The 23,370-nt window shown below is 64.5% G+C and overlaps 3 protein-coding genes and 2 non-coding genes across 13 annotated transcripts; 3 read left to right on the forward strand and 2 right to left on the reverse strand.

Annotated features, from left to right (window-relative positions):
* The first annotated feature begins 1,234 nt into the window (after nt 1-1,234).
* IL34 (interleukin 34) lies at nt 1,235-5,301 on the forward strand. Its single transcript, XM_037409539.1, has 7 exons — nt 1,235-1,286; nt 2,113-2,454; nt 2,556-2,659; nt 3,002-3,079; nt 3,164-3,337; nt 4,588-4,726; nt 4,824-5,301. The coding sequence occupies exons 2-7, from the start codon at nt 2,427-2,429 to the stop codon at nt 4,841-4,843; spliced, it is 543 nt and encodes a 180-aa protein (XP_037265436.1). The 5' UTR covers nt 1,235-1,286; nt 2,113-2,426; the 3' UTR covers nt 4,844-5,301.
* TRNAG-GCC lies at nt 3,784-3,854 on the forward strand. The gene has a single exon. It is a non-coding gene; the product is annotated as a tRNA-Gly (tRNA).
* TRNAG-GCC lies at nt 4,444-4,514 on the forward strand. The gene has a single exon. It is a non-coding gene; the product is annotated as a tRNA-Gly (tRNA).
* A 1,393-nt stretch (nt 5,302-6,694) lies between the features above and the next one.
* LOC119157956 (C-factor-like) lies at nt 6,695-9,265 on the reverse strand. The gene is made up of 6 exons (XM_037409378.1): nt 9,128-9,265; nt 8,629-8,680; nt 8,223-8,410; nt 7,981-8,139; nt 7,773-7,883; nt 6,695-6,921 (listed from the first exon to the last, which is right to left on the reverse strand). The coding sequence occupies exons 1-6, from the start codon at nt 9,263-9,265 to the stop codon at nt 6,808-6,810; spliced, it is 762 nt and encodes a 253-aa protein (XP_037265275.1). The 3' UTR covers nt 6,695-6,807.
* A 2,011-nt stretch (nt 9,266-11,276) lies between these two features.
* MTSS2 (MTSS I-BAR domain containing 2) lies at nt 11,277-23,065 on the reverse strand. 9 transcript variants are annotated; one of them, XM_037409474.1, is made up of 15 exons: nt 22,943-23,063; nt 19,101-19,162; nt 18,927-19,000; nt 16,988-17,072; nt 16,741-16,832; nt 16,577-16,651; nt 16,304-16,312; nt 15,705-15,862; nt 15,517-15,624; nt 15,336-15,433; nt 14,615-14,741; nt 13,915-13,989; nt 13,422-13,598; nt 13,159-13,324; nt 11,277-12,148 (listed from the first exon to the last, which is right to left on the reverse strand). In XM_037409474.1, the coding sequence occupies exons 1-15, from the start codon at nt 23,009-23,011 to the stop codon at nt 11,376-11,378; spliced, it is 2,148 nt and encodes a 715-aa protein (XP_037265371.1). In that variant the 5' UTR covers nt 23,012-23,063; the 3' UTR covers nt 11,277-11,375. The 9 variants fall into 9 exon arrangements, with proteins under 9 accessions (XP_037265371.1, XP_037265365.1, XP_037265364.1 ...); XM_037409468.1 differs by having other exon boundaries at nt 14,615-14,822; XM_037409467.1 differs by having other exon boundaries at nt 14,615-14,825.
* Nucleotides 23,066-23,370: the final 305 nt, after the last annotated feature.

Here is a 23,370-nt window from a genome sequence, read left to right on the forward strand (position 1 = left end):
AAATCCCTGCGGACACCTAAGTGAGGAGCTGGACCGGCTCCTTCCCCTGCCGGGCGCGGAGCACCTTGCCCCAGCCCGGGGCGGGGTGGGGGCGAGGGCCGTGCCCGGGCCGGGGGCACAGGAGGGCGGCCATGGCCCTGACTCGGTGCCAGGGGAATCCCAGCGCCGGCAGCCGCGCATTCCTTCCCACGCGTTTCCCTGGGAGCGCTGACCTGCGCTTCGCTAGCTCCTTTCTCTCGCCCACCCTTCAGACGCCCGGCAGCCCCCAGCACGGGGGCAGCCGGCGCTGGTTTTTGAGGGGGGGGAAAGATGGTGTCCCGCGCCCCCCATCCCCTGCTCCTGGCTGGGGTTCAGCCCCGCAGCGTGCCGAGGCACCGCTGGGCTCAGGCCGGGGGGCGTGGGAGCCCCGCTGGCCCCGAGGCAGCCGGGGGTCCCCCAGCCCCTCGGAGAGCAGCCTGGGGGGCCTCCCCTGCCCGCAGCGTGGCCCCCGCACGGGCACGTGCTGGCGCCCGCCGTGAGTGCCCCGAAACGCACCCATGGGGTACCCGGCCCGGCCAGCACCCTGGGGCACCCGGCTAGGGGAGCCCCGCACCGCACGGTGCCTGGGGGTCGTGCTGGGCACCCCCGGGAGCACGTGGGCAGCCGGCTGGGTGGGGTGGGCGCCCTGGGGGCACAGTGCAGGGCTGGCCCAGCGCCCTGAGGAGCAGGGGCGTGCAGCGCAGTTAGCCCAGCACCCTGGGGACACCCAGCTGGGGCAGCCGAGCACCTGGCGGGCACCTAACTGGGGTAGCCAAGCTGGCAAGAGAGGGACCCAGGAGGGCTGGTTGGGCCAGCCCAGCACCCCAGGCACACCCAGCTGAACTAGCCGAGCACCCCATGCACACCCAGCTGGGCTAGCCCAGCACCCCGGGGGCACCCGGCTGGGCTAGCTGAGCACGCGGCTGGGCTAGCCCAGCACCCCGGGGGCACCCGGCTGGGCTAGCTGAGCACGCGGCTGGGCTAGCCCAGCACCCCGGGGGCACCCGGCTGGGCTAGCTCAGCACCCCCCTGGGCTCCCGGCCGGGCCAGCCCGGCTCCCGCGGCCGAGCACGGTCGGCCGAGCCCCGGCGCCGGGCGGTGCGGGGCGGTCGCTCGGTCCCCGCTCCCCGCCCGGCCCCCGGCCGCCGCCCCGCCCGCTCCCCGCCCGCCGCCCCCCGCCCGCCTCCCGGGAAGCGCGGGCACGGCCCCGCCGCTGCCGCCCGCGGGGAGACGCGTCCCGCGCCCGCCGGCCCCGCGCGCCGCGCCAGGTGGGTCCGCGGGCGCCTCGCGCCGGGGGGCGCGCGGGGGCGGGTCCGCGCTGCGGGGGCGGCGGGCGGTCACGCACGGCCCCGCGTGGGGACACGGCACCGCCACCCCCGCCGCGCGTGGGGAGGAGGCGTAGGGGCACGACCCGGCCGCGTTTGCGCGGGGACATGGCACGTGGGGTGGGGACACGGGGCGGTCCCTCGCGTGGGGATGGCGGTGGCGGGGCGCGGCGCGGGGACGCGGCACGGGAGGGGGCGCGGCCGCCTCCCCGTGGGACCTGGCGGGGGGATGCAGCAGGGCCCCCCCTGCGCGGGGACACGGTGCGGGGAGCCGGGGGCACCCTCCGGTGCAGGGGACGCGGCGCGGGCCCGTCCGCGTGTGCCACTCCGTGCGGGGAAGCGGCGCACCCCCGGCGCGTGGGGACATGCCGTGAGGGACGTGGCGCAAGGACACGCTGCGGTCTTCCCCCGGGGTGACAGCGTGGGGACACGCCACAGCCCCCTTGGGGTGGATGTGGGGTCAGGATGTGTCCCACGCTGCAGGGGGACCCGGCACGGGGTGGCCCCGCGCCCCTTGGCCCAGCGCCCGCTGAGGCCGGACAAATTCATTGCTGGGATAACGGTGCTGGGCTGGGCCCCCCGCCTGGAAATCCCCGAGGGGTGGCACCGGGGAAGCCCTGGTCACCCTGCCCCGAGCCGGCACAGGCACCCGCGGCCACCCACGGCCACCCACGGCTCCACACCACGCGGGGCTGCGCCTGCCCCGCAGCCCCCCGGGCTGGGAGCGGGTGCCCTCCCCGGGGCTGCAGCTGGGGCTCTCTCCCCCCAGATCCCCTCTTGCCGTGCAGGGGGGCTCGCACCCCCCCGAAGCGCATCCCTGCCGGCACCCTGTGATGGCCCTGGGACCTGCTGCCCCTCCGCAGCCAGCTGGAGAGGAGAAGCCGGCGGGGACGGCCGGGAAGGGGGACTAACCCCCCATCCATGGCAGGGGGCAACCACCCGGGGCTACCGGAGAGCAGCCCAGCGCCCGGGGCGTGCGCCCATCCCTCAACCCCCCACCACGTGCACCGCTGCCCAGCCAGCTCCCGGTGACCCCCGGCCATGTAGGCGCAGCCCGGGGACCTGCCGACGGCCACAGTCACCATGCAGCAGGGCTACGCGGCCGTCCTGTGTGAGTACAGCCCGGGGATGGGGACCTGGGTGGCTTCAGGGTGTCACCTCGGTGGATGTCCCCAGGGGGGGAGTTGACATCTCTTGCTTTTGGCTGCCCAGGTGTCCTGGCTGTGCTGGGGCTGGAGGCTGCTGCGCCGGGCGAATGCGAGCTCACCCGCCTGCTCCAGGACAAGCTGCAGTACGAGATGCGCCTGCAGTACATGGTAACCCACGGTTTTGGGGTGGTAACCCACGGTTTTGGGGTGGTAACCCACGGTTTGGGGATGGTGGTGGGGACACGTGGCATTGCCAGGCTTCAGTTTGCTCCAGGAGGGGGACATGGGAGGGCAGCACCTGCTGCCTCAGTGACCGGGCGCTGGGGGGTTGATTTATTTTTTACTGGGGGCAGCTTGTGCCAAATGGTGCCCAGGGCTGCTGCTCCGTGGGGGTTCACCACCATGTCCAAGGGCTTTTTCCATCGGTTCTCTGATGTCATGCCGAGGCTGGCAGGGACATCCCCGTCACTTTGCTGCCCACCTCTGTGCTCTCCTTCTCTGTCTTTCCAGAAACACTACTTCCCCATCGACTACACGGTCCAGGTCCAGTATGAGGAGGTGCTAAGGCCATCCAACATCACCCGCCTGGTAAGACAGTGGCAGGGGACAGGCTCGTGACGGGGATGCTCCAGGGCCCCATGGGTCTCACCCGGGGCACCCTCTTACCCACAGCGCAACGGGACAGTGTCGGAGGTGGCCCTGCGGTACCTCTGGTTCCACGTCAGCTCCCAGGCAGTGCTGCGGATCCGCGAGGTGCTGCCGGTGAAGCACCCATCCTGGAAGTACACCCAGGAGCTGTGCCAGCTCTTCGATGCCCTGGGCAAGGAGTACAGCAAGTACCGGCAGGTGGGGAGACTGTGGGGCCCCCCGGCCCGGCCACGCGCGCACGCGCAGCCTTGCACACCCCTTGCAAGGATGCTGGGTGCACACACAGCGTGCAAGCACCCGGTGCTGGTGCCTGCAGATGTGCATGGTGCGTGCTCACCTGGCACAGTGTGGGGGTGCACAAGAGGTGCACACGTGCACACACACACACCGTGCCCCCCCCACCGCCATCCCCACCTGAGGGACCGCCCCGTGTCCCCACCCCACATGCCATGTCCCCACGCATGTGTGTGTGTGCTGCGGGGACATGCGCCCACAGATGTGCACACTCGCGGGGGGGGGGCACAGTATGGGCATCCTCCTGCTTGTGGGCGGTGTGGGAGGGCAGGCCTGGGCGGGCTGCTGGGCGATGGATTGCTCCCCGGGTGCAGGGCCGTGGGGCAGCGCCGGAAAATACTGCACATCTGGCATTGGTGGTTCAGTGGTAGAATTCTCGCCTGCCACGCGGGAGGCCCGGGTTCGATTCCCGGCCAATGCAGCATGACTTTTCTTGCCTGCAAACCCCTTCTGGGGGACGAGCAGGGCTGGTGGGGGAAGAAATGGGACCCCCATCAGCACCGTCATGAGGTGGCAGTGCCACGGCTGGAGGTCCTGCAGAACGTGGTCCCCAGACTCGTCCCCATTTTGCCGGTGGCAGCACCTTGCAGCAGCGATAGCAGAGGTCCTGCGTCTCCTCTGCGGCATCGATAGAGCCACTGCACTCAGAGGCAGCTGCATTCGGGAGCTGGGTGAGGGTGGCCGGTCACAGCTGGGTCTCAGGGTGAACTTGAAACTTGGCGGGGTTGTCCTGTGCCACGGGGCAAGTTCTGCAGCCCCTCTGAGGAGAGACAGAGCGCTTTGCTTGATTGTCTCATCAGCGTGTTGACTCTGAAGGCTAATGACAACCGGCCCTCGCTGGAGGTGGTGTCTGGGGCAGCAGGAAGAGGCGCTCCCGTGGCCGGAGCCCCCGCAGCAGGGCTGTGTGTTGGGGTGCCATCCCCGGGGGGTTCACAGGTGGCAGCGGCTGTTTGTGGTGGCCCTGCCCTTGCTGGGTGCGTGGGGCAGCACCGGGGGATGCTGCACATCTGGCATTGGTGGTTCAGTGGTAGAATTCTCGCCTGCCACGCGGGAGGCCCGGGTTCGATTCCCGGCCAATGCAGCAGCTTTAGTTTTTGCATCCCAGTTGTCCCAGGGGGGGACTTTGGTGATGTCCCTGTGACCTGTCTCTGCAGACAGATGTGGAGCCAGTGGTGGCCGACCTGGTGAAGCTGGTTCACAGCGTGGGCTCTGAGAGCCGCAGGAAGGCTGTACGCCCCAAGGCACTGCTGGACAACTGCCTCAAGGTCATGCGGATGCTCTACACTGCACCTTGTGAGTGGGGACCGATTGCGGGGGGGGGCCTTGGGGAGCAGACATGCCACCCCTGGGGGTCCTATCCCACATGGCAATGCCTGTTCCCTCTGCCCAGGTCAGTGGGAGTCCACCTAGCACCACAGAAGATCCCTCGCTTGATGCCTTCTCCTTGCCCTGGAGCCTGGGATGCTGCTTCTGCTCTGCCCCCCCAGCAGAGCCCCCGGGGTGGTCCCCAAGGAAAGTGAAAAGGGGGGACAGGTGCCACCCCTCCGGACCAAATGCCACCTCTTCCAGGACTGTGGGACCGTGCACGGCCATGGGGTCGACCCCATCCAAAATGCCAGGCACCTTCTGCATGGGTGTGGGGCTGGGGGGGTTGGGACATAGCCCCCCGTGGGCAGGCAGCTGCCGGCTGCAGCGCGGGGACGTGCCGCCCTGCCCTGCCCACAGCGGGGGCGAGGGCATCACCCGGTTCCTCTCAGTTTGTATTTTTTCCTCAGCTTTCATTAAACACAGGTTAATTCTCTAGCGCTGCAGCTCAGCTTCCAGCCAGGTCCTAGGAGCCTCCAACCTTACTCAAAATAAAGGACCAGCAGAGAGGACCCCAGCTGCCGCTGCTGCCTCCTCTTTCGGGGTGCCAGTTGCCCACCTCGGCTTTGCGGGAGCAATACTCGCCCCAACACAGGGACCCTCAGAGCCACCGCCTGCCAAGCTGCCTCTGTCAGCCCCGGCCGCTTCCCTGGCAAGAAAACATCTGGATTTATTTGTTGTGCTTGGCGGTGCAGTGCGGGCGGCGTGCCGGGAGGGGCTGGAGGCTGGCCAGCTGCCTCTCCCCTTCCCAGCTTAGTTAATTACCTTAATCAGCTATTAGAGCCTTAATTGATGTAGTCCTGACTGCGGACTGCTTAGGCTTACAAGTCTATGGGAGTGTGCAGGTGAGGCTGTGGGCACTGCAGCGTGAGCAGATGGAATGTCATCATCATCATCGTCGTCGTCGTCATCGTTGTTGTCGTCATCGTCATCTTCTTCCTCCTCCTCCTCCCCTCTTCATGCCTAGTGGTTCATGTTTATATAAAGCCCACACAGAGTTCATATAAAGCCCACCAACTGTGATCCACCACTTGATAAAAGGATTTAATTAGAGGGACCCCCCGCTCACCCATCCCTGCTGGCTTTAACAAATAACCCCCAGGTGGTCCAGGGCCCCACCTGGGGATGCCTGAGCCCGTGGGGCTGAGAGCCCACCTCCTGCTCCCTCGTGTCAAGCGTGGGAATTGCCCCCCCTGCTCCTCCAGCGTGGGAAAACCAAAGCTGCCCCAGCAAAATGACCCGGCTGGGCTTCCCGGAGCACCCCCGCAGCAAATGGCTGGTTCGAGGCTTGCCAAAGCCCTGCATGGCCGGCCCACTTGAGCTGTTGTGACATTTTTTTTTGGTCCCTCTTTCGAGGCATGGCTTCAAAAATGTCAATGGAGTGTCACCATGGAAATGCACTCACTCCATGGGGAATCGGAGCCTGTTTGCAGTGTCTTTGATGTACCATGAGATGGGATGGATGCACGGAGGGACAGCCCAGGGTGAGGTGCTGAGGTCCCAAAAGACATCCCTAGGGACATGCTAGGGCCTGGGAGATGCTCCTGCTGTGAAACTTCTGGCTGCTGGAGAAGGAAGAGCCTTTGCTGGCCTTATACCAGCAGAAAAAATGACTGACAGCATCCTTAGGGTGGGCATGGAAAGGCCAACTGGTTTTGGGGGAGCTCCGGTAAGGCTGCCCCATGGTCTTGGTTCTGGAGCTGCTTGGGGTGCCCCCAAGCCCCCACCCAGTGTGGCTTGTGGCCACAGAGCAGGGCCATATCCAGATGTGCCCCTCAGGACCCCAGGGATGCCCCAGCAGAGCCTGGCACCAGGATGCAGGACCACGCTTGGAGCATCCTTCCCTCTGCTGCCCCACACCGCTCAGTATCCCTGGGGGGGCAGCGACCGCAGCTCTCACTCCGCAAGCAGGGGGTCCCTGTTCTCACCCCACAGAACCAGAGCAAGCCTGGAAATGGTAATTAATTAACTTTACTGAGCTTGGTGGCTGCCATGGCCTGGCACCGCTCTCACCAGGGCAGGCTGTGCCCTCTCCAGTCCCAGAAGGTGCCGTTGCTGGTGGCTGAGAGCCGGGCCAGCAGCCGCAGGACGCCCTGCACGCTCTCCTCCACCGTCGCTGGGCCCTGCTGAACTCAAGGACATGGGGGACAAAATGAGGCCAAACCCCCTGCCGGCCCCCCCAGCCCCAGCCTGCGGCACGGTGGGATGCCAGCTCTGGCCAGGGCAGGTTGGAAGAGACTGGAGATGCTCCAGCAGCCAAGGGATGTGGCTTTGCACAAAGTAATTGTCCCTAATTTGGATGCTATAAGGGGGGAGGTTAATTTTATGGTTCCTAATAAAAAAGAGACTCCTTTGTCCCATCCCTAAGGCAGCGCAGGTGTAAGAGCTGCCCAGCCACGCTGTGAGAGGCTGCTCATCTCCAACTGCACCTGCCTGCCCGGCATGGTCCGAGGAGAGGGATTTGGGGGGATTGCGGCCCCGGGGTGCTGGGGGTGCTGGGGAGGCAGCCTGGGTGCAGCCCTCCCACCAGAGCCGAGCGCGGGGTGCCCTCTGCTGACGTGCGGCCGGGATGGGAAGTGGAATAATAAAAAATAAGGAGGAAAACGGGATGGTTTAGGGGGAGAGCTGGGAATTGGCTCTTTGCTGCAGCGGCACAGCACTCCTAGCCCGAGGGGCTGCACGGGGGGGGGTGTGCACCTGGGAAGGGGTGTCCGTGGGAAGGGATGCCTCTGGGAAAGGATGCCTAGGGAGGGGATGGCCATGGGAAGGGATGTTCATGGAAAGGGTTGTCCACGGGAAGGGATGCCCCCCCCCCCCAGGAAGGAATGTCCATGGGAAGGGATGCCCCCCCCCCCCGCCCCAGGAGGGAATGTCCATGGGAAGGGATGCCCCCCCCCAGGAAGGGATGTCCATGGGAAGGGATGCCCACGGGACTTTGCCAAGCCAGGGCGGCCATGCATCTCTCCTCACTCACCATCCCCTGTTCCAAGGGAGGTGTCACACAGCCAGGGTCCACGGACACACAGAGGATCCCACTGCCCCCATACTCCAGGGCCAGGCACTTGGTGAGCATGTTCAGAGCAGCCTGGAGGGGACAAGCCCAACCACCACCATCATAGGCTGGCAGCGCCATGGCGGGAGGGGACCCCCCATGTTCCTCCCTGCTCTCCCAGCGGTGGTACCTTGCTGCAGCGGTAGCAGATGTCCTGCCTCTCCTCCCAAGCCTCCACCGCCCCGATGGAGCCCAGGATGCTGGAGATGTTGACAATGGCGGCTCTGCTGCAGCTCATCCCACGCTGCCCTTCAGCCTCGGCTGCTTCCATCAGCAGCGGCAGGAACGCCTGCAGGGGACGGATGCTTGGGCATCATCATCCTCTTCCTCCCATGCTGCCAGCATTTGGGGCAGGGGTGCCTGTGGCCTCACCTGGCTTGTCTGCAGGGGCCCGATGGTGTTGGTGGTGTAGACGAGGGTCATGTTCTCCGCCGTCTCGGTGGCCAGCGTGCTGCGGCGTGTGGTGCAGGCGTTGTTTATCAGGAGGTTGAGGCCGGCACTTCCCACCTCCTCCCGCACCTTCCCGACTGCCGCCTTGATGCTGTTGGGGTCCGTCACGTCTGCAAGGGGACAGGAGGGCTTGGGACGAGGCTGGTGGCCGTGTCCCTGGCAAGATGCTGTAGGACATCTGGCAGCTCCCAGTCATTGAGCCGGCAGTGACCTGGTTGGGCTGAACCAAACCAAGGGACCTGCCCGCTCAGGTGGCATTTCCCGGAGCCACCCATGGGTGCCATTAAATCCTGAGAGGCTTTGTCCTCATTCTACCCACAGCACCTACCTAGAGGCAGGACCACGACGTTGGGGTTGCCCAAAGCCACCTCGTTGATAGCCTGCATGGAGAAAGGGAGGAGGGGGGTGTCAGGTGGGGGGCTCAGCGGGAGGGTGGCTCTGTGGCGTGCTGAGACGGGAACCAGGCTCCCCCCACGTGCCGCAGCCGACAGGTTTTGACAAGCTCCCGTGGGAGAGATTGGGGACGAGTCTCTGCTTTGCTGCACCCAGCTGCACCCAGCAGCTTCAAAGCCACTGGCAGCAATGCCACCGGCGTGGGAGCTGCCACAAACCCCCTCCCAGCACACCCACCGTGCACTTACCTATGCCAAGAGCAGAAAATATTTAAATACATATAAACATACTATTTTCCCATGTCATCACAGCGCAAGATGCTGACACCCAGACCCCCCCCAAAGCCAGCTGGGGACAGTGGCACCCCCAAGCGTTGTGTTTCCCAGCCCATCCCGGAGCTGACCCCCCTGTCATTGCCCCAGTGCCCCCCTTACCTTCCCCTGGGGGTCCAGGCAAGCAGCGAAGAGGTGCCGAGGGGGGCTGGGCTGCTCCAGCAAGCCCTTCAGCAGCCCCAGCCCCAGGCCCCCGTCACAGCCGGTCAGCAAAACGCTGCCCACGCCGAGCCCCTCCATCCCTGCCGCTCACTGCAGCTGGTTGTGCCGCCCCAGCGAGGTTTGGCAATCGGCCTTGGCAATTCAGGAGGCGGCAACGCGGGTGCTGCTGGGATGGGTGGAGGTGTTGGGGGGGGCACTGCCTGCACCCCCTCTCCTGGAGGGGCTGGGGGATGCTCTTCTGCATCCCAGGGGTCCCCCATCACCTTGATCATGATGATGTCTCACCCTCCCTGCAAAGCACTCACCCCGCCCCCCCCCCCCGAGCCATGGGCACCCCAAAGGGGTGGTGGGACCATCCCACCCGTCCCCCATAATTGGAGTGACCCCAGGGTACCAGCACATCCATACGACTGCAGGCGAGGCTATTAATTACAGTACAACCTTTATTAATACTGGAATCTTCACAGTGCATTCGTTACTTGTAGCAGTGACTATGGAAATTGAGGTGGGGGCAGGTGGGAAAGAGGGGGAATTACCACCAAAAAAAAAAAAAATTAAAAGAAAAGAGGGTATGAAAGAAAGAGAAAGAAACCTGGCAGAGGGATGGGGAGGGGGGAAGCAGCGGCAGAGGCGGGAACACGGAGGGGAAATAAATTAAAAAAAAGAAAAAAAAAAAGGACCAAGTTAACAACAGCACCAGAAAAGTTACTTCAGTCGAAAGACAGGTCGGGTTTTTTTTCTTGTCCAAGGATTTTTTGTTTTCTGTACAAAATAAGAGACCCCCCCCCTCCCCCAAACCCAAACATTTGTCACTTGGCATCAGCGGTTCTGGGCAGGAGAAGGGGGGGGAACTAAATCGTTATTCCTAAGGGGGAGGGAAAGGGGGGGCTGCAATGCGACAGACAGCGGGGCAGTGGGGGGGCTATGTACAGCAGGGGGGGCCAGGGGGGTTGTGCTTTCCTCCAGCCGCCGGCAGAAATCAGCTGCTTTGCTTCAGGGGGGCCTGGGTGAAACCCCCTGTCCCCCAGACCCTGCCCCAGCAGGATCCTGCACAGGGTCTGCGGGTGCTGAGGGAGAGGGAGGGGGGCTTGGGGGGGCTCCCCAGTGATCCTTGGGGGGCGAAGAGGAGGTTCCGTATCCTCACCCACTGTGCCCCAGTGTCCCCCCAAGTTGGAGGGGGCTGCAGTGCCTGTCCCCCCACCGTCCCCCCGCCCGATCACACATGTGCCCCCCTCTCTGCTCTGCAGCCCCCTCCCCACTTCTTCTGACCCCCGCCATGGGGCTGAGCTGTGCTGGCCCCCAGCAGGCAGCTGGGGGGGCCGGGGACAGGGACCCCTGCTCCTGGTGCTGCTCCTGCCGTGGCCCCGCTGGCACCGGCCCCTCCTGCTGGGGCTGGGGGGGGCACCTGCTGGCGCCCGGGGATGGGGCGGGGGGGGGGGGACGCAGAGGAAAGAGGAAACAGGGAGAGGAAAAGAGAGAGGGAAAAAGGAAAAGTGAAAGAAAGGAAAGGACAAAAAAGAACGAGAGAAAAGGAGCGAGGGAAAAAAAGGGACAAGAGACAAAAAGGAATGAGTAAAAAAGAGAAAAAAGAAAGGGGGAGAAAAAAGAGGAGAGAAAGAGAAAGGAGAAAGAGAAAGGAGAAAGAGAAAGGAGAAAGAGAAAGGAGAAAGAGAAAGGAGAAAGAGAAAGGAGAAAGAGAAAGGAGAAAGAGAAAGGAGAAAGAGAAAGGAGAAAGAGAAAGGAGAAAGAGAAAGGAGAAAGAGAAAGGAGAAAGAGAAAGGAGAAAGAGAAAGGAGAAAGAAGAGGAAGAAGAGCAAAAGAAAAAGAAAAAGAGAAAAAGAGAAAAAGAGAAAAAAAGGAGAGGAAAAGGAAAGGAAAGAAGAAAAGAAGAAAAAGAAGAAGAAAAGAGGAAAAGGAAAAGAAAAAGGAGAAGAAATGAAGAGAAGAAAAAGGAAAAAGGGAAAAGAAAAAACAAGAAAAGAGGAGAGAAAGAGCCAAAGGGAGAACCAGTGAAGGCAAGATGTAAGGCAAGGCAAGGGCTGGAGGGGAGGAGACAGAGGAGCAGAAAGCGGGGGGCAGTGAGGGAGGGGCAGGGGGTGCCGGCGGGGGGGGTCCTGGGGAGGTGCAGCGGGTGCCTCCGGCGGGTCCATCGGCCACGGTAGGCGCATCCCCGCTGGCCGGGGCATCATCACGATATCCGCGGGGCCGACCTGTCGTTGGTGACGGTCCTGCGCAGGCGCACCCCGCGCCGGATGGCCACCAGCATGTCTTCGGCCGGGGGGTCCATGGAGGCCGCCGGGGGGGGCGCGGGGGTCTCCTCGCCGGGCCCAGGCCCCGCGAGGGCGGTGGGGAAGGGGAACTGGCCCTCCCCCAGGGCGTGGGCGCTGGCCACCAGCTCACCGATCTTCTCCACCAGGCTGTGCCGGTTGGCGGCCAGCTGTTGGTCCTCCTCTTCCTCAGCGGAGAGGTGCTGGCCGGCCCCGGGGTAGACGGAGATCTCCATGGCACCGCCGCCCCAGGCCGTGTTGGGAAGGCTCAGCCGCTTGGGCGAAGCTTTGGCAAAATCCAGAGGGTTCGGTGAGGCGTCATCGGCGTAGAAGACGCACTCTTCGCTGCCCACCCGTGTGGGGCCGGTGTAGCTGGGGGAGTCGGGCACCGTGGGGGTCTTCACGGGGACGATGGGGGGTCGGATGGGGATGGGGCCGGCGTTGGAGAGGGTACGGCGGACCGAGGGTTTGGTGGAGGGTGTGCGGCGGATGGTGGCCACCCCCGGAGTGGTGCCGGCTGGTAGGTTGGTGCCGGTGGGCAGCCCGGCAGTGGAGGCAGGACGCTTGGTCTGGATCATCCGCCGGTAGTTCTGGGCAATGTTGCTGTTGCGCGGGATGGTGGAGGACTTGTCAAAGTCGCTCTGGGGGTCACACTCCACATCGCCATTCACCGAGTAGCAGTCGTAGTCAGAGCCTGGGGAAGGTCAGCAGAAGAAGCACGGTCAGCGTGGCTGGGGGGCGGCCCAGTTGGCACTGGCAAACCCAACCACCACCTCCCCAGTGCAATCGCAGCCCCAACCACCACTGTCGCAGTGCAACCACAACCAAATTCATCCACCGTGACTGCAACACAATCACTACTGGCCCCCACCACTGCCGGCACCACGTGCTCACCATCAAACCCAACCATCACCATCGCAAGGTAACCACAATCACCCCCACCATCACCACTGCGGGACAGCCACAACCATCCCAACCGTCACACTGGGATCACAACCAAACCCAACCGTCACCATCACAACACGATCACATCCAGCCCCTGTCATTGCCATCACAACATGGTCACAACCAGACTCATCCACGACCATCACAACTGGCCTCCACCATCACCACCACATGGTCATAGCCAAACCCAACCACCATTGTCACAACCGCCCTGATCACTGCCATCCCAACATGGTCACGGCCAACCTCCACCACCATCGTGTGCTCGCAAACAGCTCAGCCATCACCACGCCAACATGATCACAGCAAAACATGACTGTCCCCGTCGTTCCTTGATCTCCAGCCGCCACCTCTGTTGCCATCACCCATCATCTGCCACCACCCCCACCTGTCCTCAGTCACTGCACACAAACATCACCACAAACCATCACCACCCACACACCACTGTGGTGCTGCCTGTCACTGCACTGCCCCGCACCACTGTAGCCATCAGGACCCAACCAACACCCAACAAACACCGAAAGAGCCAGGAGAACCCACAGTTACTGCGTGGCACAACACTTGTGCCACACACGGAACGACCAACACACCTGAAATCTTCACCCTACCAGCCCGTACGTGGTGGGACCACAGCCAGAGGCTACGACACCCAGCGCACAGCCATGCCCCAGGACCACCAAAGCCTCTACCGTCCCCTTCCCAGCTCTGGGTGCCATTCTGGGTGGCCCTGGGTGTCCCTTGCCACCACAGGGCGGGTACCTTGGGAAGGGATGGTGTCCTCGGAGCAGGAGGGGGTGGTGGTCTGTGTGCTGTAGCCACTGGAGTACTGCAGCGAGTCCCGGCTGCTCTTCTGGTGCTCCAGGCTCAGCCCCCGTGTCAAGACCATGGCCAGGTCACTGGCAGCGGGGGACACCTCCTCCCCATGCTGTGGGGGCAAGGGGACACCGTCAGCACCCTGGTTTTTCTCTTGGGAGCCCCACAAAAGCCCACCACCTCTGCGCAATCCCTGTCGGAACCAGTACCTTGGCGGCAATTGTAGCCGGTGACATCCGGGGCCTGGGAGCATCCTCGCTGCCGATGCTCGGGTACCCGCTGGCAGGCGAGCCCATCTCAGCTTCCCGCAGGTGCTCCACGCGGTCCTTGCGCCGCTGCAGGGTGGGGACCACCGGCTGGTCGTAGGGGCTGGCCTTGGACCAGTCCTGCAACATGCAAGCCACTGGGTGATGCTGGTGGCACCGGCACCAGGAGCCAAAAGAGGGGCAAGGGCAGGAGGGACGTGCCAATGTCCCCCGAGCCACGGGTGCTGCCGCCCGGGATGCTCTGCCCGCTGGCAGGGCAGGATGGGGGGATCTGGGGGCTGAACCCCACAAGATGTGGGAGAAGCCACGTGTGAGACGCAACCCCAGTGGGATGGGGGACAGCACCGGGGAGGGGAGGAGAAGAGGAGGGAGCTGCTGACGAAGGCTTCACCTTTCCACCACCTGCCCGTGCTCCAGCAGCGGAGCAAGAACTAACCGAGGTGGGGGAGCTGCACTCGCTAACCGACTGGCAGGTTTCGGAGGCCTCCGAGGATGCCGAGCTGGAGGACTTCTGCCGTGCCACGAGGCCAAGCCGTGAGCCAGAGGGGGAGAGAAGAAGCAGTTAGCACAGCCAGAGCCACGGCCCCGGGTTAGAGCAGCACCCACGGCTTCCCCAGCCAACACAGCATCCCCCGGCAGCAGACGCAGGAAGGCGAGCAGGATCTGACCCAGCACGGGGGCTGCAGAGCCGGGGAAGCACTGGCTGGGTGAAGCTGGGATGCTCAGCTGGGATGCTCAGCATCCTCGGCACTGGGGGGGATGCAGGGCAAAGGGGAAGCTTTGCTCAATGCTTCCCCGTGGGGGACTGGCACAAACTGGGTATTATGGGGCTGGGGTAATTGGGAAGCACCCTGTTCCCCTGGCATGATGGGGGGGATACCCGTACCCCATCCCTGGGGGGTCACAGATGGGGTTTCTCTGCAGTGTGTCCCGTGCTGCTCCCAGGCAGGACAGACATCCCCAATATTCCCAATATTTATCTCTTGTAATGCCTATGCAGCTGGAAACATGCCTCAGGGTGGGTCACATCACCTCCACACAAGACCCTTGTGTTGCACCCAGCAGCACCCACCCATTCTACAGAAGGGGAAACTGAGGCATGGGGGTGGGTGGCATCGACCCCCCCCTCCCCATACCTGGCTGGTGATGTCCGAGGGCATGGGGGAGGGCGGTTTGGAGTAAGCAGCATCCTGGGAGATGAAGCCGGAGTCGTGGGAGGATACGCTAGAGAGGCGGGTGGCGGCGGCGGGGGGCTGCGCCAGGCTGCGGTAGCGATAGGTGGAACTGGGTGAGCAGGTCTGAGCCCCGCCGGGCCATGCCATGCCACCCTTGGCACTGCTAACGCTGCTGGGGGGGCGCCGGGGGGCACGGGGACACGCCGGTGGGGAGGACAAAGGAAGGAAAAGAGAGTTTAAGACGGAGGCTCGGGGGTGGCGGGGTCTCCAGGCAGCAAGCCCAGCAACATGCCCCACACCCCAACCTGGGGAAACTGAGGCATGTGGTCCTCCCAGGGTGTCCCTTTCCATTCTGGGGCCCCCCAGTGGCAGGGGACAGGCTGGGGAACGTGGCAAAGGTGACACGTTTGCCCCCAGAACCTCCTGGCACGCTCACATTGTCCCCAAAACGGAGGGGATGGGGTGTGCCAGGCACCAGTCCCACCCAATAGGTCCACCAGCCCCAACCCTGCACCCCTCCCCAGTGCACCCGGTTTCTCCCACATTACTGGGGACCAGTTGGCCATATGGACACAGATATCGTGAGCATCCCCAAGGGCCGTAAGCATCATTATCCTCCGTGGTTAACGAAGGGGCTGGATTTCCCGGAGGCGCCTAGGGGGGAGCCCCCCCCGCCCCATACCTGCACATGCTGGACTTGCGGGAGCTGGAGCTGCTGGGCGAGGATGGGGGGGTCTGGTAGGACCAGCTGTAGTCAGAGCCCTTCAGGTCCTTGATCACCTGCAGGAAAGATGGCGTTTAAGCCCCCCCTAAGATGCTCCCCCCTTCCTGTGCCCGCCTGCCCCCCCCCCTCCCCCACTGACCTGCTCGCTGGCGGGGGGCAGCTTGTGGGGCTCGGCGGTGAGCACCACCAGGTCCTCGATGATGCCCTGCAGGTGGGTGATCTCTCCCAGCATGGTGAGCTCCCCGTTCTGCGGCCAGATGAGGGGGAGCATCAGCACCCATAGGGCAGCAGCAACCCCCCCGACCCCTGCCCGGCCCCGGCGCTCACCACCACGGGCTGCAGGAAGGTGATGAAGGTGCAGAAGCGGCCCCGCTCCTCGATGAGGGCTTTGCGGACCGCCTGCTTCTCCGTCTCCTCCAGCAGCAGGTACATGTCATTGACATCCTGCAGCGCATTGTCCAGCTGGGGTTGCAGGTCCCCCTTCCCTGCAAGATGGGGTACCGTAAACGCCAGGCTCCCCCAACACCCCCCCAGTCTGCTGGGGGGGCCCATGGCCACCCCTCTGGCTGGGAGACATCGCCCCATCCTCACCACCCAGTGTGTGCCACGGGTCCGTCCCCCCCCCGTGCCCGTATCCCAGGAGGGTCCCGGAGCACCCTCACCCCACAGCAGCCTTGGGGAGGGGGGTGTCCTCTGCCACCCTGTCCCTATCCCTGGCGCTTGGGTCCAGGGGACCTGCCGGAGTGCCCCCGTAGCAGGCCTGGCATCGCCACAGGACGTGGGGTGCAAGCTTAGCTAAGCTAAAAGCAGGGTGGGGGCACAGGGATGGACAGACGGACAGACAGACGGACTGAGGTGGCCCGGCCCCGGGGAGGGGAGCAGATGAGGAAGCAGAGGGGGCCGGGGGGGGCCAGCAGTTCACTTACCAAGTAGCTCTACAGGAAGGATGTGGAGGGGAGGGAAGAGAGAAGGAGACAGAGAAAACGTGTGAAAAGAGGCCGAGGGCTGGGGCACACGCCCCCGCCTCCCCGCCACCCCCGGGCCGTGCCGGCACCCCCTTTCTGCAGGGGGGGCAGCGGGACCCCCTAGTGCCCACCCCCCCGGCTGGCAGCCAGGGTGCCGCATCCGGGATGCCTGCCCTGGCTGGAGGTGCTACGGAGGGGCTGGCGGGGGTATCCCCCCAGGAAACTCCCCCTCACCTTTGCGAGCCTTTTTCTGGAGCTTGAGGGTGTCGGAGGATTTTTTCTTGATCTCGTGGCGGGCTCGCTTGTACTCTGGGGGCACAGAAGTGCTGTCAGAGGGGACCCCCCCACCACTGAGCAGCGCAGCCCCCCAGCACAGATCCAGCCCAGCGTGCCCCTACCTTTTGCGTGGTCCTTATCCAGCTGGTTGGCAGTTTTCTTCCAGTCCTCAATCCTGTCCTGCAAAGGGTTTATCAGGCTCTCCATGAGGGCGCTGGAGCAGGGAGAGAGAAGCAGAGAGCGTGGGACAGCGCCAGAGCTGCGGGGGGGTGGGGGAGCTGTGCTCCCCACCCCGGCCCAGCTGACATCCAGCACCTCCTGGAGCTGAGCCCGGCCAACTCGTGTCACCGATGCCCCAGGGCCACTTACTTGGTGAACTGCCGGAGCTTGGCCTCGATGCTGCGGTGCCGCATGCACATGCGGGTCAGCGCAGAGCCGATGTCCCTCGTGGCACCTGGGGGGGGGGGGGGGAGCGAAACACCACTGATGAGGGGCAGGGGACACTCCCACACCAGTCCCAATCCAGTTTGTATACTGGGAACAGGGTGGCTTGTAGCGGGAGTGACCAGTGTTGGCCTTTGGGGACACTTTGGGTTGGGTTGGGGGTGACTTACTTTTCCCTCCAATAAATCCACTAAATAAATAAATCAGCATCCGCCATCTAATAAATAAAGCACTGAACATCCCCTCCTGCGGCTTGGAAATGAGAAACCTGCTCCCGTTTTTTCCCAGTTTGTCTCAAATTCGGCGCAGGGAGGGGCGGTGAGGGAAGGGAGGGGGTGCTGTACCGAGCAGCCAGGCGGGGACCGAGCAGCCAGCCGGGAGAAACGGGGACCGGCTCCCGTGCCCAGCTCAGTGCCAGGCAGCGTGTGTCCCTCACCTCCAGGCACGACCCCAGCCCAGGAGGGGCTCCGAGCTCCGGGGGGGCACTTCCCAGCAGCAGAAAGCTGGAGCGGCCCTGCTGGGTGAAACCGCTGTTCACTCTGAAGCCTAAGGACGGCCACACGGTGGCAGTGCTGCTGGCGAACCCCGGGAGCGCAGCAGCCCCAAATCCCGGGGTGCAAGCGGGGAGTGCTGTTCTGCCTTTCTCTCCCCTAGAAAGCCTCCAGGGACACCTCCCGCCCTTTGCAGGAGTTTTGGGCACCCCCCAGCGCTGTGGAAATGGGGGAGCCCACAGGCCTTCTCCTCTGGGGCGGGGGTATTCTCCTAATCCGGCTCCTAATGCTCTTATCCCAGCCTCTGCTGCTCCTAATCCGATTTCCCCACGCACTCACGCACTGCGTGCGAAGCCGCCAGCCAGCCCCCACCCAGCGCCCTGCCTCAGTTTCCCCACCCTGCTGCTCTGCCTCCCCACCCCCCCAGAAAACACCAGCCGGGATGTCCGGTGGTGTCCCCGAGATGCCGCTGCCCAGCACAGCACTGATGGCCCCTGCGATGACTCCTGTCACGCCAGTCCCCCGCTGCATCCCCGCTTTGGGTGCCCGGGCTGGAGGGGAGCCGGGGGAGCCCTAATCCCCCCGGTGCACTGGGCTAGTGGGTTTGGAGGCAAAGCTGATCCCGGCTCAAGCTGCTGCCGCCTCCTCCTCCTCCTCCTCCCTGCACAGCTCCAGATGGCCTGGATGCCGCCAGTCTGCAAACCAGCCCGGGACCATCTGCTTGGCAGAAGCCGAGCGGTGGGAAGCGGCTCCTCATTGCCAACGGGCACCCAGCGACGGTCCAGGGGTCCGGCCCCAGACCCCACAGCAACAGGGGTCCCACCTGCAGCCTCAGCTCTCCCCACCCCCCTGATGTGTCGGGGCTCATCCCTGAAGCAGTCAAGCGTGGGCTCCTGCATCTCCCATCCAATTCCCCTTCCCCGGAGCTCCCCAGGCAGCCGGGACCGCCTGGGCCCCTCCCAGATGGGTGCAGGGGACAAGGGGCACCGGGAGGGTGGCTCAGCCCCAGATCTGGGTGCATCCTGGGGGGCAGAGGTGGGTGCGGGGGACCTGCTACCCTGAATCTCCCTGCGAGCAAGCCAGCCCCATGAGAAGCTGTGACTAAGCACCCACGGGTGGCGAGGAGCAGCACCCACATGGGTGCCCACCCTCACCCACTCCCCAGCCCCAGCTGCCCCCGCATCGTTCCAATCCTGTTTCCCAGGGGAAGCTCCACAGGGGACAGGTTGGACATGTCTCCATGCGTGGTGGAGCTGCTGCTTGGAGCCCACTCCAGCTGTGTGGACAGGGGACACCCCACAGGGGACACTGGCCACCTGTCCCCTTCTCTGGCCCAGCCCGGGGCACCCACCCCTGGGTGGGGAGGACCCTACCTCGTGTGTTGGTGGCCATGTCGGCCACTTTCTGGAAGGCATCCAGGAAGGCAACTGCGGCCAGCACCGTGGTCCTGGGGTGAGAGAGCGAGGGGGGAGCTCAGCGGGTGCTGGGCACCCCAGGATGTGCCCACAGGGGGTGGCGGTGTCCCCTGTCACCCCCCTGCCACTCACCTGAGCTGGGAGTGCAGCTTGGTGGCCTTCGAGTTGAAATCCTCCCAGATGGGGTAGGAGCTCTGCAAGGAGGGAAGGGGACAGTGAGAACTGGAGCCCCTCGCCCGCCTGCACCCCCTCCTCGTGCAGGTCAAATCCCCCCTTCAGCGCTACAGAGGGACGGGGCAGCTGGGTGGCCTGCCTGGCTAGGTGTGGCTTCTCTGACGGCTAATAAAGGCTGAGCACAACCCTTTTTCCCTCCTGGGTTTTTCCCTTTCCAGTCCGACCACACAGCCTCGTAGACCATGGAGACCTCGGGATTTTGGGTGATCTCTTCCTCCAAGGGGTAAAGGCAGCTTACGGACTTGGAAATTTGAGGGGAGGAAAGGAGCTGGTGCACAGGCAAGCTCTGAGACCCTGGCCAGCAGCAGAGCAGAGCCCGCCCAGCACCTGCGGCATCCCCCAGTGCAGCGATGGCCAAACCCACCATCACGGAGAGCTCCAGCCCCACAGCGGGCAGCCCCAGTCCCTGGCTGGGGGCAGAAGGGGAGGTCTGGGGTCCCCCCAGCCCTGAATGGGGCAGTTGTGTGGGGACAGGGACAGGTCACAGGTGGTAGGGAGGCCATCCCAGTGCCATCCCGGTGAGGCCACCTGGGTGCCATCCTGATGCCATCCCCGTGAGGCCATCCCAGCAAGACCAGTCCCAGTGCCCTTGTGGTGAGGCCATCCCAATGCTGTCCCAACAATGCCATCTCAGTGCTGTCCCAGTGAGGCCAGTCCCAGCAAGACCAGTCCCAGCAGTATCTCGGAGATGCCAGTCCCAGTAAGACTGTGCTGGTGCCATCCCAGCAAGGCCAGTCCCAGTAACGCCAGCTCCACTGCCATCCCAGCAAGGCCAGTCCTGGTGCCATTCCAGCAAGGCTAATCCTGGTGCCACCATATGGTGGAAGCCATCCCAGTGTCACCATCCCCAGCGAGGCCAGTCAGCGTTGTCCTGGTGAGGTTAATCCTGGTGCCATCTTGGTGAGGCAATCCCAGTGCCAGCAGGGCACAGCTAGTCCCGGTGCCACCATCCCAGTGAGACCATCCTGATGACATCCCAGTGAGGCTGGTCCCAGTGCCACCATCCCAGTGAGGCCAGTCCTGGTGCCACCATCCTGACAAGACCATGCCGGTGCTGCCATCCTAGTGAGATCAGTCCTGGTGCCGTCATCCTAGTGACACCATCCTGGTGCCACCATCCGATGGCAGTGCCTGGGACTTGCAAACCCCCCTGGGGTGCCCACCAGGCTGGGACACAGGCACCAGAGCTGGATTTGCAGGATGTGGGTCATCACACATCCCTGTGAGCCTGGCCTGGTGGCACCTCTGGGGACAGGGTTTGCACTGAGGGAGTGTGGGACCAGCCCAGTGCTGGTGTTTGGGGACCGTGAAAGCCCCAATTTCCTCATGAGTTGGCAAAGAAGGAATCCGAGGATGCCACTTCATGTGCCACTTGTGGCAGTGCCCTGGCTCACGGCTGTGAGTCCCCAGGGACTGCCAGTGCTGGAAGGCAGGACCACTGTCCCAGGGCCACCTTCCCCTGGCCAGCCCAGGCAGGGCGAGCGGAGGCTCCCCCCTAAAGAGGGGGCAGGTCATGATGCCCCCATCCCCCTGCAATGCCAGGCAGCAGGGGGATGGGGATGAGGACAATGGGGACAAGGACATGCCAAGGTCACCCAGGGACGCTGAGTGTGATGGAAGGGAGGAATGAAGCCGGCTCAGGGACATCACCAGCTTGGGGACAGCCACGAGGCCTCACTGCCCGAGTCCTCTCCAGTGCAGGCTGAGAGGTGCTGATGACAAAGCCACCCACCACCAAAACCAGGTCCCTTTGCCCCCGAGCCCAGCACAGGGGTCCCGGCCGTGGGACCCTGAGCACACCGCTGCCATTCAATGCCATCCACTCTTTGGGCAGGGGGCTGTTATTCCTTGTCTCCCAGCGCCCACACCAGGACGCCCACGTGGCTGGGAGGTGGGGGACGATGCACCCTTAGGGGCCACCAGCGCCGTGCAGGATAGGAGCCAAGCCTAAGCTGCAGCGTAGTGGGGTTTTTTTTCTTCTTTTTCATTATTTTTCTTTTATCTTTCCCACCTACAAACGGCGTGAAAATGCATCCAGCCTGGTTTCCTCGGGCACGCTGGTGCGTGATGGTGAGGGGCTCCCGGCCCAACCACATCCCGGTGGGGCTGGGCACATCGCTGTGTGGCCACGCTGGCACCAGCCGGGGAGGTGATGGCTCCAGGCTGGCTCATCCCCTCCGCAGCCGCAGCAGGGGAACGGGGAAACTGAGGCACGGGCAGCCCCCACCTCCACCCTGGGGGTTTGGGACTTACTCCAGCTGCCAGGCGGGGGTGGCTGGGGTGAAGGCATCTGGGGGGGCCGATCACCCCGGCACCCTTCCCTGCCAGCCCTGGCCCCCACCACCCCGAGGCTGGTGCCTGGGGAGAGCCGGGATTTTCTCCCTCCAGGGCTTTTCTCCCAGCCCCGAGCCAGAGTCCGGCCCTGCAGAGCCACCACTGCCCCTCGAAGGGGTTAATCTCCTTCTCAGCAAGGCTTTTATTTTTTTTTTATCCCCCCCCCTCCTGCTTTGGCAATGACAGCATTGTCTGGACTGGGCTGCAGCAAGAAGAGAGGAAGAGGAGGAGGAGGAGGAGGAGGAGGAGGAGGAGGAGGAGGAGGAGGAGGAGGAGGAGAAGAAGGAGAAGGAGGAGGAGGAAGAGAGCTTTTGCCTCCCAAAACCGACTGGGGCTAAATCCCAATGCTGGGGCTGGCAGCGGGAATTTCACCCCCCCAAGATGAAGAAAGCCGGCTGGTACCCTCCTCCCCGCTCAGCCCCCAGGCAAAAATCCCCCCTCCCCCCAGCATTTTCATTTTCATTTTTAAATGAAAATAAACAAAAAAAGAGGGTTTTGTTTAAAACACGGCCCCATCCTGCTCCCAGGGAGGGTGGAGGCGATGTCCTCTCCCCGGATGGGAGATGGGATGGAGGAGCCAGGGGACCTTTTTGTTCCATTGGTGCAAAACCCAGCGGGCCAGCAGAAAGCCCGGCCGGGAGCGGAGGGTGGCGGGGGCAACGCGGTGCCCGCAGCGGGCGGTGATGCTCAATGTGGGGCACTGGCACCCGCCGTGGGGCTGCGACACCTGGGGATGGATACAGGGCTGAAGGGGGGCTGCGATACCCGATGTAGGGCTGCGATACCTGACGCGGGGCTGCGATACCTGGTGACGGGTACCGGGCTGATGTGGGGCTGCGATCCCCAGCACGGGGTCCAATGCCCAGTGCAGGGCCTTGATGCCCAATATGAGGCTGATGCGGGGCTCCGGCACCCCGTGCCAGGCTCCGACACCCAGTGTGGGGCTCTGATACCTGATACAGGGTTGATGGGGGGCTGCGATACCTGGGGATGGATACAGGGCTGACGGGGGGCTGTGATACCCGACGTGGGGCTGCGATACCCAGGGACGGGCAAAGGGGCTGATGGTGGGCTGTGATACCCGACGTGGGGCTGCGATACCCGGTGATGGGTAATGGGGCTGATGGGGGGCTGCGATACCCGATGTGGGGCTGTGATACCTGACGATGGGTAACAAGGCTGATGGGGGGCTGCGACCCCCCGCACGGACCCCGATGCCCGGTATGGGGCTGGTGTGGGGCTGCAGCACCCGGTGCCAGACCCCGGCACCCGGCTCGGGGTCGCGATACCCCGCTCGGACAGCGGAGCCTCGGTGCCCACGGCGGGACTGGGGAGGGGGTGTCGGGGAGGGGGGGGGGCGCTGTCAGGGCAGCGGAACGGGGCGGCGTGGAGGGGGGGGGTCCTACCTTCATGTCGTTGATGATGGCTTGGAAGAGGCCGCCGAGGGCTCCGCACTCCTTCTCCGCCGTCTCCATCGCGGCGCTGCGGCAGCCCGGGCCGGGCGGCGCCGCCGGGGGAGGCCGCGGCGGCGGGCCAGGCTCAGCGGCGGGGGGCGGGCGGCGCCGGGGCGGCGGGGCGGCGGAGCGGCGGGGGGGCCGGGCGGGGCTCGGCGCGGGGCATCGCCCCCCTCCCTCCCCGGGGGCTGAGCGGGACCCGCCGCCCCCCTGGGCCGCCCCCCCCCTCGGGCGGCGGAGCGGAGCGCGGAGCGGAGCGGGATGCGGAGCGGGGGCGCGGGGAGCGGCGGCGGGGCGGAGCGGGGCGGACCCTGCGCGGCACATGCGCCGCCCGCCGCGGGGCCGCGGAGCGGGGGCTGGGGGGGAGCGGTGAGGCGGGG

Source organism: Falco rusticolus, chromosome 15 (assembly GCF_015220075.1).
Source record: "Falco rusticolus isolate bFalRus1 chromosome 15, bFalRus1.pri, whole genome shotgun sequence".
In the NCBI taxonomy this organism is placed as follows: Eukaryota; Metazoa; Chordata; class Aves; order Falconiformes; family Falconidae; genus Falco; species Falco rusticolus.